The sequence below is a fragment of the Bufo bufo genome, chromosome 4 (genome assembly GCF_905171765.1).
Source record: "Bufo bufo chromosome 4, aBufBuf1.1, whole genome shotgun sequence".
NCBI classification, from domain to species: Eukaryota; Metazoa; Chordata; class Amphibia; order Anura; family Bufonidae; genus Bufo; species Bufo bufo.
In genome coordinates, this window is record NC_053392.1 from 246,651,046 (window position 1) to 246,665,498 (window position 14,453).

The 14,453-nt window shown below is 42.9% G+C and overlaps 1 protein-coding gene across 3 annotated transcripts in view; it reads right to left on the reverse strand.

The window, feature by feature from the left end:
* Nucleotides 1-1,217: 1,217 nt before the first annotated feature.
* Nucleotides 1,218-14,453, reverse strand: part of COPS7B (COP9 signalosome subunit 7B) — a 36,880-nt gene continuing 23,644 nt past the window's right edge. For all 3 annotated transcript variants that reach the window (XM_040428439.1, XM_040428438.1, XM_040428440.1), the window contains 2 exons: nt 3,595-3,700; nt 1,218-2,332 (listed from right to left, as the gene is read on the reverse strand). In XM_040428439.1, coding sequence (XP_040284373.1) covers nt 2,174-2,332; nt 3,595-3,700 — 265 coding nt within the window. In that variant the 3' untranslated portion in view covers nt 1,218-2,173. The remainder of the gene's footprint in view (nt 2,333-3,594; nt 3,701-14,453) is intronic.

A 14,453-nucleotide genomic window follows, 5' to 3' on the forward strand; every position in this document is an offset into this window, starting at 1 on the left:
GGGGGGGGGATCTGTGGATGACACACTGTTATGGGGGATCTGTGGATGACACACTGTTATGGGGGATCTGTGGATGACACACTGTTATGGGGGATCTGTGGATGACACACTGTTATGGGGGATCTGTGGATGACACACTGTTATGGGGGATCTGTGGATGACACACTGTTATGGGGGATCTGTGGATGATACACTGTTATGGGGGATCTGTGGATGATACACTGTTATGGGGGATCTGTGGATGGCACTTTTATGGAGGACATGGTTATCAGGGCAGTACGGTTAGAAGCTCCATCTAGGGTGAGAGGGAACCTGGAGGCTGTCAACTTCCGCTGGCAGTGGGGCCCGGCGCAGTCACAGAATTTCATTAAAACGGGCCCCGGTAAGAGCAGCCATTACAGCCATGTATTCAGTTTAGCCCCTAGCAGTGCTGCTTTGCCAAAATATCGGTAATCACTTAACTGTAATCAGTATTCCGTATAGATGGAGTGGGCAGGCCGGCAGCACACATCACTCAGTCAGTCACGCTCCAGCTCCCCCACTTCATTAATGAAGTAGGCTGAGCCAGAGCGTGACTGACTGAACCCCAACCAATCCTGAGATACAAGAAGCCACAGCCCTCATTCATCTCTGCAGCCCCTTCACTGTTTTTCTATGCGTCTGACTGGAGCCATGCTGCAGTTCCCTGCACAGTGGAGGTGGGGATTTGGGCGCTGTGCAGGGAAAGACTGGGAAGAGGCCACAGAGACAATTCAGGGCTCAGGCCACCTCATTCTCAGTATCATTGAGGATACCAGAGGTCAGCCCATACCAATTATAAAGTGATGGCATACAGCATCAGGACGTAGTGCAAGTAGGCACACAGTATGACCTGATGCTGCGCGACATCAGGTAACAGTGCAGTGCGTGCTGGAAGAAGACCAGGGAGCAGTGAGTGCAGGAGACACCTGTGGATCAGGAGAGGTAAGTTAACTTATTGTTTTATGTCTGATCTAAGGTCTGATGGATTTTGTGAGCTCTGATGAATGTCTGATCTGAAGTCTGTTGGAGCTTGGGAGTCTCAGCTGAGGTCTGAACTGATAAAAAATATTTTTTCTTATTTTCCTAGGTGCATCTTCGGGAGCAAAAAATATGGTACATTTAAACGTTACCCCACAATACACCCCCGATATCCGTTTTAAAACGATGTGGCTTACCTACAAAAAGTAATAGACATGTCAAGCAGATTTGTAATTATTTAATAATTATTAGGAGATTTAAAAGCACAGCAAGGAAACAGTGTATCATCAGCAACACCCGAACTGAAAGGCAGGCACGGGGCACTGCAGAGATGTGGTTCCTCAAAGCGAAACACAGGAATGGGATTCCAAAAAAAGAAAAGGGAGGTGTATTTATTAAGAGGCAAGGAGGGTTGAGTCTCTGTATATCATTTCCTACATTCTCTGGCGGTTTCTGTGACCAGTCTGAAGAAAGCGCCACATATATAAGTGCTACATTTTTAAACCTCCTGAATCTCACTTTCGAAAGCCATACAGATAGAATTGGCTAAAGGGGAAATGCACTTTGCATATGAAGCGGACTCTCTTTTCCAGCTCAGACAGATGACCATCATAACTTATTCTTCTGCCATTCAAAAACAGCCCTCAAATACATGACACCAGGCAAAATGTCTCATACAAGAAGAAAGAAAATACAATCTCCTGGAAAAATAACGCTATAATAGGGTGCAGTTAAGAAAATAGGAAAACTTACTGTACAGATCTGTCCCTACTGCACATTTTAAATCTCCAGAGAGAGAGAGAGAGATGACAGAACAAAAGTCACCTGGGATTTTATAACCACACAGCAATAAGCAGCCATTTCTAGAATCCTCTCTCTGACAAGAGAAGGCTGCTGTGTACTGCAGTCAATTCCACAGCAGACCTCTCCATTAGGGAGATGGATCCACAAACGTATAGGCAAAGTGTCCTGATCGGCATGGACATCAATTTGCAAACCAAGCTGGGTCTCAGCCCTGTTAGCGCTAATGGGTTTACAGTCCCTCCTAGCGGGCAGGGTCTCCAAGGGTTCTGGATGGAAAGAGGCTGGTACAATGGTGGTGTGTGGTTAAGTCTGTAAACAGTCCAGGAACAGTTGTATGTGACCTGGGGCCTCCTCCATGTTTTCAGCTTCATTAGTGGCGACTGGAGACCAGACCTTTCACCTTTGACATCTTCTTAGTGGGCTGTCGCTGCTCAGTAAGAGGGGGCCCTTCCCTCTCTGCAAGGTGCTGGTCAGTGTCCTGAGCAGTTGAGGAAGCTGTGGCTTTCAGCGTTTTTTTTATATTTGTCACCTGGAATACCAGAGGAAGAATAGAATTAGTCTATTAGTCATATATCAGCAGAAATACATGAATTTTCCACTAACATTTACATGCAGCTACAAGAAACACATCTCAGGGGGGACAGGCCGCAATTCCGGAATATCTCCTGTGGATAGCGAATGCCCCCTGCTGGATTCTTGAAGAAATACACATATACTGCCACAGCGTGTATAATGCTCTCTGTCATATAAACTTTAGAAAGTACTTTAAAAGACAGCTTATTCTAAAATATAGACTGCATTTTATTCATTGGAACCGCTTGTGCAGGCAGAGGTGTCTGCATGAGCTATGTGCAATCAGAAGTAAAGACTTAATAAATGTAAGCCCCTCAGCGGCATCCCCTGTAAAGAAAGGCTGTAAGTGGTGCACCCAATATTCTTCAATGAGGTGTGTACTACTAGTACTATCATTTCAAGTTATGAAAAAGTGAATTATTTAATATCAATTCACTTATGGAATTTCCTCTTTAAAGGGAATCTGTCAGCACAATTGTGGACTATTATCTGCAGTAATAAGTGAACAGTACTGCAGATAAGGAGTCCAGATCACTGTTTTTTTTAAATTTTCCTACTGCCCCCTGTCCCCCTTCTATTAGTGTTTAACAATGTACTGAAATACACTGTCAGGACTGCAGTACCGACTGTATTTCAGCACAGCTATGAGTGCTGACCATGAGGGAACCAGGGGCGGCAGGAAAACAAGAAATAACGATCTGGACTCCGTATCTGCAGTACTACTTGTGTATTACTGCAGATAATAGTCCCCGAATGTGGTGACAAACTTTCTTAAAAAAATAAAAAAAAATATGATAATAAATATGAAACTACATAGCAGTCTCCATTGATAAGTCATATTCTCTTACCCGTCCTTAGGCTCTGCTCACATCTCAAGGTATACTTCCGACGTGTACCTCTGATGTATGCCATGGTCTAGTCATACTGTGGCATACATCATGTGAGCTACTGGCCAAAATGGTAAAAGAAAAAAAAAATAACCCAAACAAATAAAAGAATAATATACCATGTGGTATACATATTTTTTTTGGTGGTCCACTGTAAAGGAGTGAAAGAAAAAGTTGACGTGACGCATAGTTCTCTTTTGGCCTCCGCTGGGTGAATGGAGGCCTATGGCTACAATTGGTGTTTGCAATGAGTGCGATCCCAGTGCACATGCCGAAGGTGTTCACACAATGAAATGTGAAGAGAGTCTTACAAAACGCAGGTTACACTTACTTCTGTTTCTATTTGCTGCTGTGTACGGTTGTGGTTCTCCTTGTATTGGTTTGCCCTTAGCACTTGCTGTTCAATCCCCATTAGAACTGCTTCACAGCCATCACACCTGGAAGAATAGGATATTCTGAAATGTCTGCGCATTGCACTGAAGTAAGACAACTGCAATAGAACTCTGAAAATAAAATTATATATATATATATATTTTTTTTTTTCCATGCTGCTGCTAAAAGAAAGTTTAGACTTACAGTCCACATCACTACTGCATTTAAAAAACTGAAAATTGTTACAGCCCAACCATCTGGCAGCCAAAATACTCTACTTACGTATTGTTTGGGGGTGGCTGGGTTCGTAGTGAACTACAGCTGCACAACATTTAAAGAGTCAGAGAATAGCATAACATTTTACAAGTAGGATTGTGTGTCATTTATACCACGGCTGCTCTGTAATCACGTATCTACAGGTATTTACTATTAAACAGGAGGAACATGTTCATATGTCTTATGGTGACCATCAGCTGTGCTGTGGACTTACCCTTAAAAAGGCTATCCTACAAAAAGCATTTATCTCCACTACACACAAAAGCTGATTAATATGGGTCCATTCTCTGGGACCACCATTGATCCCTAGAACAAGGGGTCCCCTCCCTGAATGGAGCAGTAGTGTGCATTACATTCCACTGCTCTATTCCCCACTGTTTTTGCATTTCTTTTGTTCAGTATTAAACAAGTTAAAGGGGTTGTCCACCATTGCTGTGCTTTTTGTCAGATACTTCTAAGGCAAGTTTATTTTTAAACTTTTATTGACAAATGCATTTACAGGTCTCACCCTTGCTTTTTAAGATTTCTGCATTTCGCCCTGGCATGCTGGATATCAGCTTCTGGGCCAAACTCTACCTGACGCAACCCATTATTGCCTAATCAGTGCTAGGAATTTATCACAATTTCTGTACTTTGTTTTTCCACACGCTTATTGAGGAATGACCACAGGTTCTTAATGGGATTGAGATCTGGGGAGTTTCCTGGCCATGGACCCAAGATTTGAATGTTTTGTTATAATTTTTGCCTTTTGACATAAGGCTCTATCAAGCTGAAAAAAAGCATTGTTCATCACCAAATTGCTCCTGGATGGTTGGGAGAAGTTACTCCTGGAAGATGTTTTGATACCATTCGTTATTCATGGCTGTGTTCTTAGGCAAATTAAGGGTGGGCTGACTCCCTTGGATGAGCAGCAACCCCACACATGAATACTCTCAGGATGCTCTAATGCTGGCATGACACAGGACTCATGGTAGCACTCACCTTTTCTTCTCCAGACAATAATTTTTCCAGATGTCGCAATCAGTCTGAAGAGGGGCTTCATCAGAGAAATACTAAGATTACACTTACTGGTAATCAGTTTTTAATGAGCCCATGACAGCACCTGTGAAAGCCCATTCCCCATCCTGGACAGGAAACAGAAACCCCCAAGGATCGCTTTAAAAGGCCCATCCTCCTCCTCAGTTCTTTGTAAGATCCATAGGCGTAATACACTTTTTTTTTTGGTTTTATACAGTGCGAAAGAAGATACTTCCCTCTCCTTCCTCTTATTTTTTATTTAACCCCTTAGGGACACATGACGTACCGGTACGGCATGTTTCCCGAGTCCTTAAGGACACATGTCATGTGTTGTTCCGATCACCGCCGCCCGGCGGGCGGTGATCGGAACAAGGTGCCTGCTCAAATCATTGAGCAGGCACCTCGGCTAAATGCGTGGGAATCATTGAGCAGGCACCCCCCCCCCCCGTGTTGGCGATCGCCTCAGACCTGCGGTTTGCGGCTTTTACCTGGTGCGGCGGCGGTGCCATCGGGTCCCCATGGGGCTGTGGAAGGGAGCGCTGCCTTCCGGTCAAAAGCCTGTGAAATCCAGGCCCCTGGATCTCACAGGCCCCGGAAGCTGTATGAGTAATACACACAGTATTACTCATACAGCCAATGCATTCCAATACAGAAGTATTGGAATGCATTGTAAAGGAATATACCCCCCAAAGTTCAAGTCCCAAAGTGGGACAAAAAATAAAGTGAAAAAAAAAGTTGAAAAAATAAAGTCCTCCCCCCCAAAATTAAAAGTTTCAAGTAAAAATAAACAAAAACTTAATTTTCCCCAAATAAAGTTGAAAAAGTATACATATTAGGTATCGCCGCGTCCATATCGACCGGCTCTATAAACATATCACATGACCTAACTCCTCAGATAAACACCGTAAAAAATAAAAACGGTGCTAAATAAACCATTTTTTGTCACCTTACATCACAAAAAGTGTAATAGCAAGCGATTAAAAAGTCATATGCACCCCAAAATAGTGCCAATCAAACCGTCATCTCATCCCGCAAAAAATGAGACCCTACCTAAGAAAAGCGCCCAAAAACTGAAAAAATTATGGCTCTCAGACTATGGAAACACTAACATGATTTTTTTTTGCTTCAAAAATGAAATCAGTGTAAAACTTACATAAATAAATAAAAAAGTATACATATTAGGTATTGCAGTGTCTGTAATAACTTGCTCTATAAAAATATCACATGACCTAACCCCTAAGGTGAATACCGTAAAAAAATAAAAACGTTGTAAAAAAAGCCCTTTTTTGTCACCTTACATCACAAAAAGTGTAATAGCAAGCGATCAAAAAGTCACACGCACCCCAAAATAGTGCCAATAAAACAGTCATCTCATCCCGCAAAAATCATACCCTACCCAAGGTAATCGCCCAAAAACTGAAAAAATTATGGCTCTCAGACTATGGAAACATAAAAACATGATTTATTTTGCTTCAAAAATGAAATCATTGTGTAAAACTTACATAAATAAAATAAAAAGTATACATATTAAGTATCGCCGCATCCGTGACAACCTGGTCTATAAAAATATCACATGATCTAACCTGTCAGATGAATGTTGTAAATAACAAAAAATAAAAACGGTGCCAAAACAGCTATTTCTTGTTATCTTGCCTCACAAAAAGTGTAATATAGAGCAACCAAAAATCATATGTACCCTAAACTAGTACCAACAATACTGCCACTCTATCCCGTAGTTTCTAAAATGGGGTCACTTTTTTGGAGTTTCTACTCTAGGGGTGCATCAGGAGGGGCTTCAAATGGGACATGGTGTCAAAAAACCAGTCCAGCTAAATCTGCCTTCCAAAAACCGTAAGGGCTGTTTCACACGAGCGGATGCCGTGCGCGACATCCGCTCCGTGAATGACTGCCAAGACCCGATGCAGACTGCAGAAGCACGGAGCATTAACATGATTGATAATGCTCCGTGCCTCTCTGTGATCTCTTTACTACGAAATCACAGTGAGATAAAGTTGTCACTGTGATTTCGTAGTAAAGAGATCACAGAGGGGCACGGAGCATTATCAGTCATGTTAATGCTCCGTGCTTCTGCAGTCTGCATCGGGTCTTGGCAGTCATTCACGGAGCGGATGTCACGCACAGCATCCGCTCGTGTGAAACAGCCCTAAGGCATTCCTTTCCTTCTGCGCCCTGCCGTGTGCCCGTACAGCTGTTTACGACCACATATGGGGTGTTTCTGTAAACTACAGAATCAGGGCCCTAAATATTGAGTTTGGTTTGGCTGTTAACCCTTGCTTTGTAACCGGAAAAAAATTATTAAATTGGAAAATCTGCCAAAAAAGTGACATTTCTATTTTCCATTAATTCTTGTGGAACACCTAAAGGGTTAACAAAGTTTGTAAAATCAGTTTTGAATACCTTGAGGGGTGTAGTTTATAGAATGGGGTCATTTTTGGGTGGTTTCTATTATTTAAGCCTCGCAAAGTGACTTCAGACCTGAACAAAAATTGGGTTTTTGAAAATTTCTGGAAAAATTTCAAGATTTGCTTCTAAACTTCTAAGCCTTGTAACATCCCCAAAAAATAAAATATCATTCCCAAAATGATCCAAACATGATTGTAGCCATATGGGGAATGTAAAGTAATAACTATTTTTGGAGGTATTACTATGTATTATAGAAGTAGAGAAATTGAAACTTTGAAATTTGCAATTCTTTACAAATTTTTGGTAAATCTGGCATTTTTTTATAAATAAAAATGAATTTTTTTTACTTCATTTTACCAGTGTCATGAAGTACAATATGTGACGAAAAAAACAATCTCAGAATGACCTGGATAAGTCAAAGCGTTTTAAAGTTATCAGCACTTAAAGTGACACTGGTCAGATTTGCAAAAAATGGCCTGGTCCTTAAAGGGAGTCTGTCACCAGCATTTCACTTTTTTAACCCTTCCCACAGCTCCCTAGCATGCTTACAGTTAATAAAAACGTTAACTCTGGCATCAATCCTGGACTTATAGAACCCTCAAAAACGATCTTTATAAGATATGCAAATGAGGGCTCGCAAGTGCCCAGGGCGGCGGTACTCTCTTAGATGCCCTGCTTGCTCAGCCTTATCATTGCGTCCCCCCGCCCCTTCCAACCCTCTGCCCGCCCATCCTTTCCCTCTGACCGCCTTTGTACTAACTTGTTATGCTGCCGATATCCCGCGCCGGCGCACTCATTCCTATGGCCGGCGCATGCGCACTGCGATGCCCATTCCTTGTACGGCATCACAGTAACTATTGCGCATGCGCCAATTTTCGCGTCGTTAGCCGGCGCATGCGCAATAGTTACTGTGATGCCGTACAAGGAATGGGCATCGCAGTGCGCATGCGACCGGCCAAAGGAATGAGTGCCCCGGCGTGGGATATCGGCAGCATAACAAGTTAGTCCTTAAGGGGTTAAAGAAATGTATATATTATATACATACCCCACCTTTTTTGGGTGGGAATAATGAGGTGCGGTCATGGGCTCATGGAAAACGGATTACCAGTAAGTGCAATCTTAGTATTTCCATTTATGAGAGCACCTGTGAGGGACTGGGAAATAAAAGATTAGGGTCGGACTACTGTCTGAAGCACTTTCCAACCAAAGGAAATATAATCATTGTAAGACAGTTCCAACCTATAGTGTTTAAAAAAAATAAGGTACTTGGCGAACTCCATGTAGCCACCTTGCAAATTTGGTCAATGGATGCAAATGTCCTCTGTGCCCATGACTTAGACATGGCCCTAGTAGAATGGGCAGAGAAACTATCTCGGACCTCCAATCCACTAGAAGAATAAGCTATTTCTAGCTCTAGTAATCCATCTGGGCAGAGCGTGACTGGAAATCTTCTTACCTTTCCTACCCCTTGAAACTGTATGAACAACGGGGAATCTAATCTCCAAGGTCTAGTAACTTACAGGTACCTAACTAGACATCTCTTCACATCTAAATTATGGAATTTATTTTCACCTTCATTGGATGAATTTTGGCAACAGGAAGGCACAATAATTTTCTGTGGTATAAGGGGGGGTTCATGGCAGACATGGCTGACATTTCTCCAACCCTCCTGGCTGATGTCATAGCCACTAGGAAGACAGCTTTGTAAGAAAGTAGTCTAATAGGAAAATACTCTAAAGCATCAAATGGGCTTTGAGAAAGGCTGGAAAGTATCTAGTTCAGATCCCAAGGAGGAGTTCTAACCTTGTGTAAAGGGCATAACCTCATAGAGGCCCTAATGACCCTTTTTATCCAAGGATGTCAGTAAGGATAGTTTAAAATCAAACAGGGCACTTAAAGCTGATACTTGGACTTTTAAGATACTCTGCTTTAGATTTGTGTTCAACCATTCCTGAAAAAACTCTAGTACAAGAGGAATCTGTGGTGAAATGAAAATGTCAATAGCCTGACCTGCAAAATTAAGGAAGGCTCTCCAAATTCTGACAAATAACCGAAGTAACCCTTTTCCTACTGCTCTGAAAGGCCCCTAGATTTTAAGAACTGCTTTCAAGAGCCATGCTATCAAATGTAATTTCCCTACTTCTAAATGAAAAAGAGTACCCTGATATAGCAAATCCTACCTGTCCAGTAGAACCCAGGGTTCTGACTGGGAAATAATTCTGAGCCAGGCGAACCAGACTCTCTTTGGCCAGAATGGGGCAATTAAGATTACCAGTGCTTTCTCCCTTTATTTTCTAGATTACCCTTGGAAGGAGGCATAAGGGGGGAAAACGCATAGCAAATATTGCTCTTTACCTCTGGAATAGTCTGATCTGAACCTAGAAGAATTCCCAGAAAAGTACACTGGGAGCTTGGGGACAGGGTTGACTTATCACAATTTACTTCCCACCCTAGACCTGCCAGAATCTGTAAAACGTCCTGAATTTGATTTCTAGTTTTCCCTGGGAATGATCTTCCAGTAGGAGATGGTCTCGTTACAGCACAATGATAATAACTTTCTTATATGTACCATCACTTTTGTAAATACTCTTGGCACTTGGGACACTCCAAAGGGAAGGGCCTTAAACTGGAAATGATAAATTGCCTCTATCAACTGAATCGCCACCCTAACGAAACCTTTGAGAGGATGGATGGATGGATTGGGACATGATAAAAGCGAACCCCCCACCTGAGGCCTGGCATCATTGTTGAGTGTATTTTCCGGTTTTAGGCTGAGATTTAGAGAAACTCTGTGTTCGTCCAAGAGTGCCTACATTGTTTGCTTTTGTCTCTTGGTCGAAAGGATTTTTTTAGTCTAGGAAAGGTAGTCACTGGAAAACCCTTCTTTTTGTCTGGTGCCTTTTTCAATATGTCATCTAAGGCCTCATGCACACGACCGTATTTTTTTGCGGTCCGCAAAAACGGGTTCCGTTTTGCCGTGATCCGTGACCGTTTTTTCGTCCGTGGGTCTTCCTTGATTTTTGGAGGATCCACGGACATGAAAAAAAAAGTCGTTTTGGTGTCCGCCTGGCCGTGCGGAGCCAAACGGATCCGTCCTGAATTACAATGCAAGTCAATGGGGACGGATCCGTTTGACGTTGACACAATATGGTGCAATTTCAAACGGATCCGTCCCCCATTGACTTTCAATGTAAAGTCAGGAGTTAATATACCATAGGATCGGAGTTTTCTCCAATCCGATGGTATATTTTAACTTGAAGCGTCCCCATCACCATGGGAACGCCTCTATGTTAGAATATACCGTCGGATTTGAGTTACATCGTGAAACTCAAATCCGACAGTATATTCTAACACAGAGGCGTTCCCATGGTGATGGGGACGCTTCAGGTTAGAATATACTAAAAGAACTGTGTACATGACTGCCCCCTGCTGACCTGTCACTTACCAGTAGGAGGAGCTCCCGGCCGGACGCAGACATCGCAGCTCACAGGTAAGTATAATGGTTCTACAAATTGCTAAGTAACCATGGCAACCGGGACTGCAGAAGCGTCCTGGTTGCCATGGTTACCGATCGGAGCCCCAGCGATTAAACTGGGACTCCGATCGGTACACTCCGCTGCCACCAATGATAGGGGGGAGATTTTAATTAGGAGGGGGAGGGAGGTGAGAAGGCCCACTGGCCACCAACGACTTAACTACAGGGGAGGGAGGGGGGCCGGCCGCACTGGCCACCAATGAGTTAACTACAGGGGAGGGAGGGGGGCCCACTGGCCACCAATGAGTTGACTACAGGGGAGGGAGGGGGGGGGGGGGGGGGGGGGCGTCCGCACTGGCCACCAATGTGTTAAATACGGGGGGGGGGCTGCCCCCTGCTGCCTGGCAGCACCTGCCAGGCAGCAGGGGGCAGTCATGTACACAGTTCTTTTAGTATATTCTAACCTGAAGCGTCCCCATCACCATGGGAACGCCTCTGTGTTAGAATATACTGTCGGTTCTGAGTTTTCACGAAGTGAAAACTCAGCTATGAAAAAGCTTTTATGCAGACGGATCTTCGGATCAGTCTGTATAAAAACTAACCTACAGCCACGGATCACGGATGCCAATCTTGTGTGCATCCGTGTTCTTTCACGGACCCATTGACTTGAATGGGTCCGTGAACCGTTGTCTGTCAAAAAAATAGGACAGGTCATATTTTTTTGACGGACAGGATACACGGATCACGGTCTCGGCTGCAAAACGGTGCATTTTCCGATTTTTCCACGGACCCATTGAAAGTCAATGGGTCCGCGAAAAAAAACGGAAAACGGCACAACGGCCACGGATGCACACAACGGTCGTGTGCATGAGGCCTAAGGCTGGTCCAAACAAAAACTCACCTTCGCAAGGCAGTGCACATAATTTTGATTTTGACGCCACATCCCCTTTCCACCCCTTCACCCATAAAGCTCTAGGAGCTGAATTAGATAACACTGCAGCTCTCGCACTTATTCTTAAAGCATTTACAGATGCGACTGAAATAAAGTCCACAGCCTTCGCTATAGTTGGGATTACTTCCAACAGTTGTTCTCTGGAGTCTTATCTCCAGCTGATCCAACCAGATTTTTTTAAGAGATCTGATTAGGTCTGAATGCGGATGTTGAAACCTCCCAATTTTTCCTAAGATAAATGTCTGACCTTTTATCCACGGGATCTCCTAATACCCCTAAATCATGGAATGGCAAGGCTGATCCTTTTCTGATTTTGGCTACCGAAGCATCAACCCTGGGAGTATTTAGCCATAGTGCCATATCCTACTCCTTAAAGGAATAATTTCTTTTGATTGCTCTAGGAATAACTTTATCTGTTCCACTTTTTTTTTTAAATATGTGGCAGGGATACTTTCTTGTACCGGAAACACCCTAGATCTCCGGCTCTTAAACTTCTGCTCCTGAACGCATCTCATGAGTATCTTCTAATTCCATAGTTGCTCTAACTGCCTTTAGTAAAAGGTCTGTAACCCCAACCTGAAATAACAGTCTCCCAGAATGGTTATTACCAGATGAATTAGAATCCACTATTTAACCTTCTTCCTCAATTTCTGAGCCACTCGGGTCAGAACAAATCTTTACAGCTTTCTCTTTAGCTGAAGAGGAAGTCATCCCAAGTTGTAAATACTTCTTAAATTCCTCCTTAGATGAACACACTTCAGATATAATCATGTCCTGAAAATTATGAAGGAGGGAGATTCTTCAACTAAAATGTTGTCCATGATCTACCTCTCCTTTGTACTGCATGATATACAGTGGATAAAAAAAGTCTACACACCCGTTAAAATGTCAGGTTTCTGTGCTGTAAAAAAAAAAATGGGACAAAGATAAATCATTTCAGAACTTTTTCCACCTTTAATGTGACCTACAAACTATACCACTCAATTGAAAGACAAAGTGAAATCTTTTAGGTGGAGGGAAGAAAACAAAAAAAACCCACTAAAATAATGTGGTTGCATAAGTTATATATAACTGGGGATGTAGCTGTGTTCAGAATTAAGCAATCACATTCAAAATCATGTTAAATAGGAGTCAGCATACACCTGCCATCATTTAAAGTGCCTCTGATTAACCCCAAATAAAGTTCAGCTATTCTAGTTGGTCTTTCCTGAAATTTTCTTAGTCGCATCCCACAGCAAAAGCCATGGTCCACAGAGAGCTTCCAAAGCATCAGAGGGATCTCATTGTTAAAAGGTATCAGTCTGGAGAAGGATACAAAAGAATTTCCAAGGCATTAGATATACCATGGAACACAGTGAAGACAGTCATCATCAAGTGGAGAAAACACGGCACAACAGTGACATTATCAAGAACTGGACGTCCCTCCAAAATTGATGAAAAAGCGAGAAGAAAACTGGTCTGGGAGGCTACCAAGAGGCCTACAGCAACATTAAAGGAGCTGCAGGAATATCTGACAAGTACTGGCTGTGTGGTACATGTGACAACAATCTCCCGTATTCTTCATATGTCTGGGCTATGGGGTAGAGTGGCAAGACGCAAGGCATTTCTTACGAAGAAAAACATCCAAGCCAGGCTACATTTTGCAAAAACACATCTCAAGTCTCCCAAAAGCATGTGGGAAAAGGTGTTATTTTCTGATGAAACCAAGGTTGAACTTTTTGGCCAAAATTCCAAAAGATATGTTTGGCGCAAAAACAACACTGCACATCACCAAAAGAACACCATACCCACAGTGAAGCATGGAGGTGGCAGCATCATGCCAAGGGGCTGTTCTTCTTCAGCTGGAACTGGGGCCTTAATTAAGCTAGAGGGAATTATGAACAGTTCCAAATACCAGTCAATATTGGCAAAAAAACTTCAGGCTTCTCCTAGAAAGCTGAACATGAAGAGGAACTTCATCTTTCAGCATGACAACGACCCAAAGCATACATCCAAATCAACAAATGAATGGCTTCACCAGAAGAAGATTAAAGTTTTGGAATGGCCCAGCCAGAGCCCAGACCTGAATCCGACTGAAAATCTGTGGGGTGACCTGAAGAGGGCTGTGCACAGGAGATGCCCTCGCAATCTGACAGATTTGGAGTGTTTTTGCAAAGAAGAGTGGGCAAATCTTGCCAAGTCAAAATGTGCCATGCTGATAGACTCATACCCAAAAAGACTGAGTGCTGTAATAAAATCAAAAGGTGCTTCAACAAAGTATTAGTTTAAGGGTGTGCACACTTATGCAACCATATTTTATTTTTATATTTTTTCTTTCCTCTACCTAAAAGATTTCAGTTTGTTTTTCAATTGAGTTGTACAATTTATAGGTCACATTAAAAGGTGGAAAAAGTTCTGAAATGATTTATCTTTGTCTCATTTTTTTTACATCACAGAAACCTGACATTTTAACAGGGGTGTGTAGACTTTTTATATCCACTGTAGCTGGAGAGGAAACTTCTTTAGGGAAGACTTGCTGCCTGAACCATAAGCAGACATACAATCTTCCCTGGGTGGCCAGCTAAAGATTCCTCACTGCTTGGCATGCTAATGCTTCTACTCATACCCCTTATCTTCCAGTCCCATGCTGGAACGCAGACCCATTTCTGGTGATGTCACTTCCGGCGTGCTATAT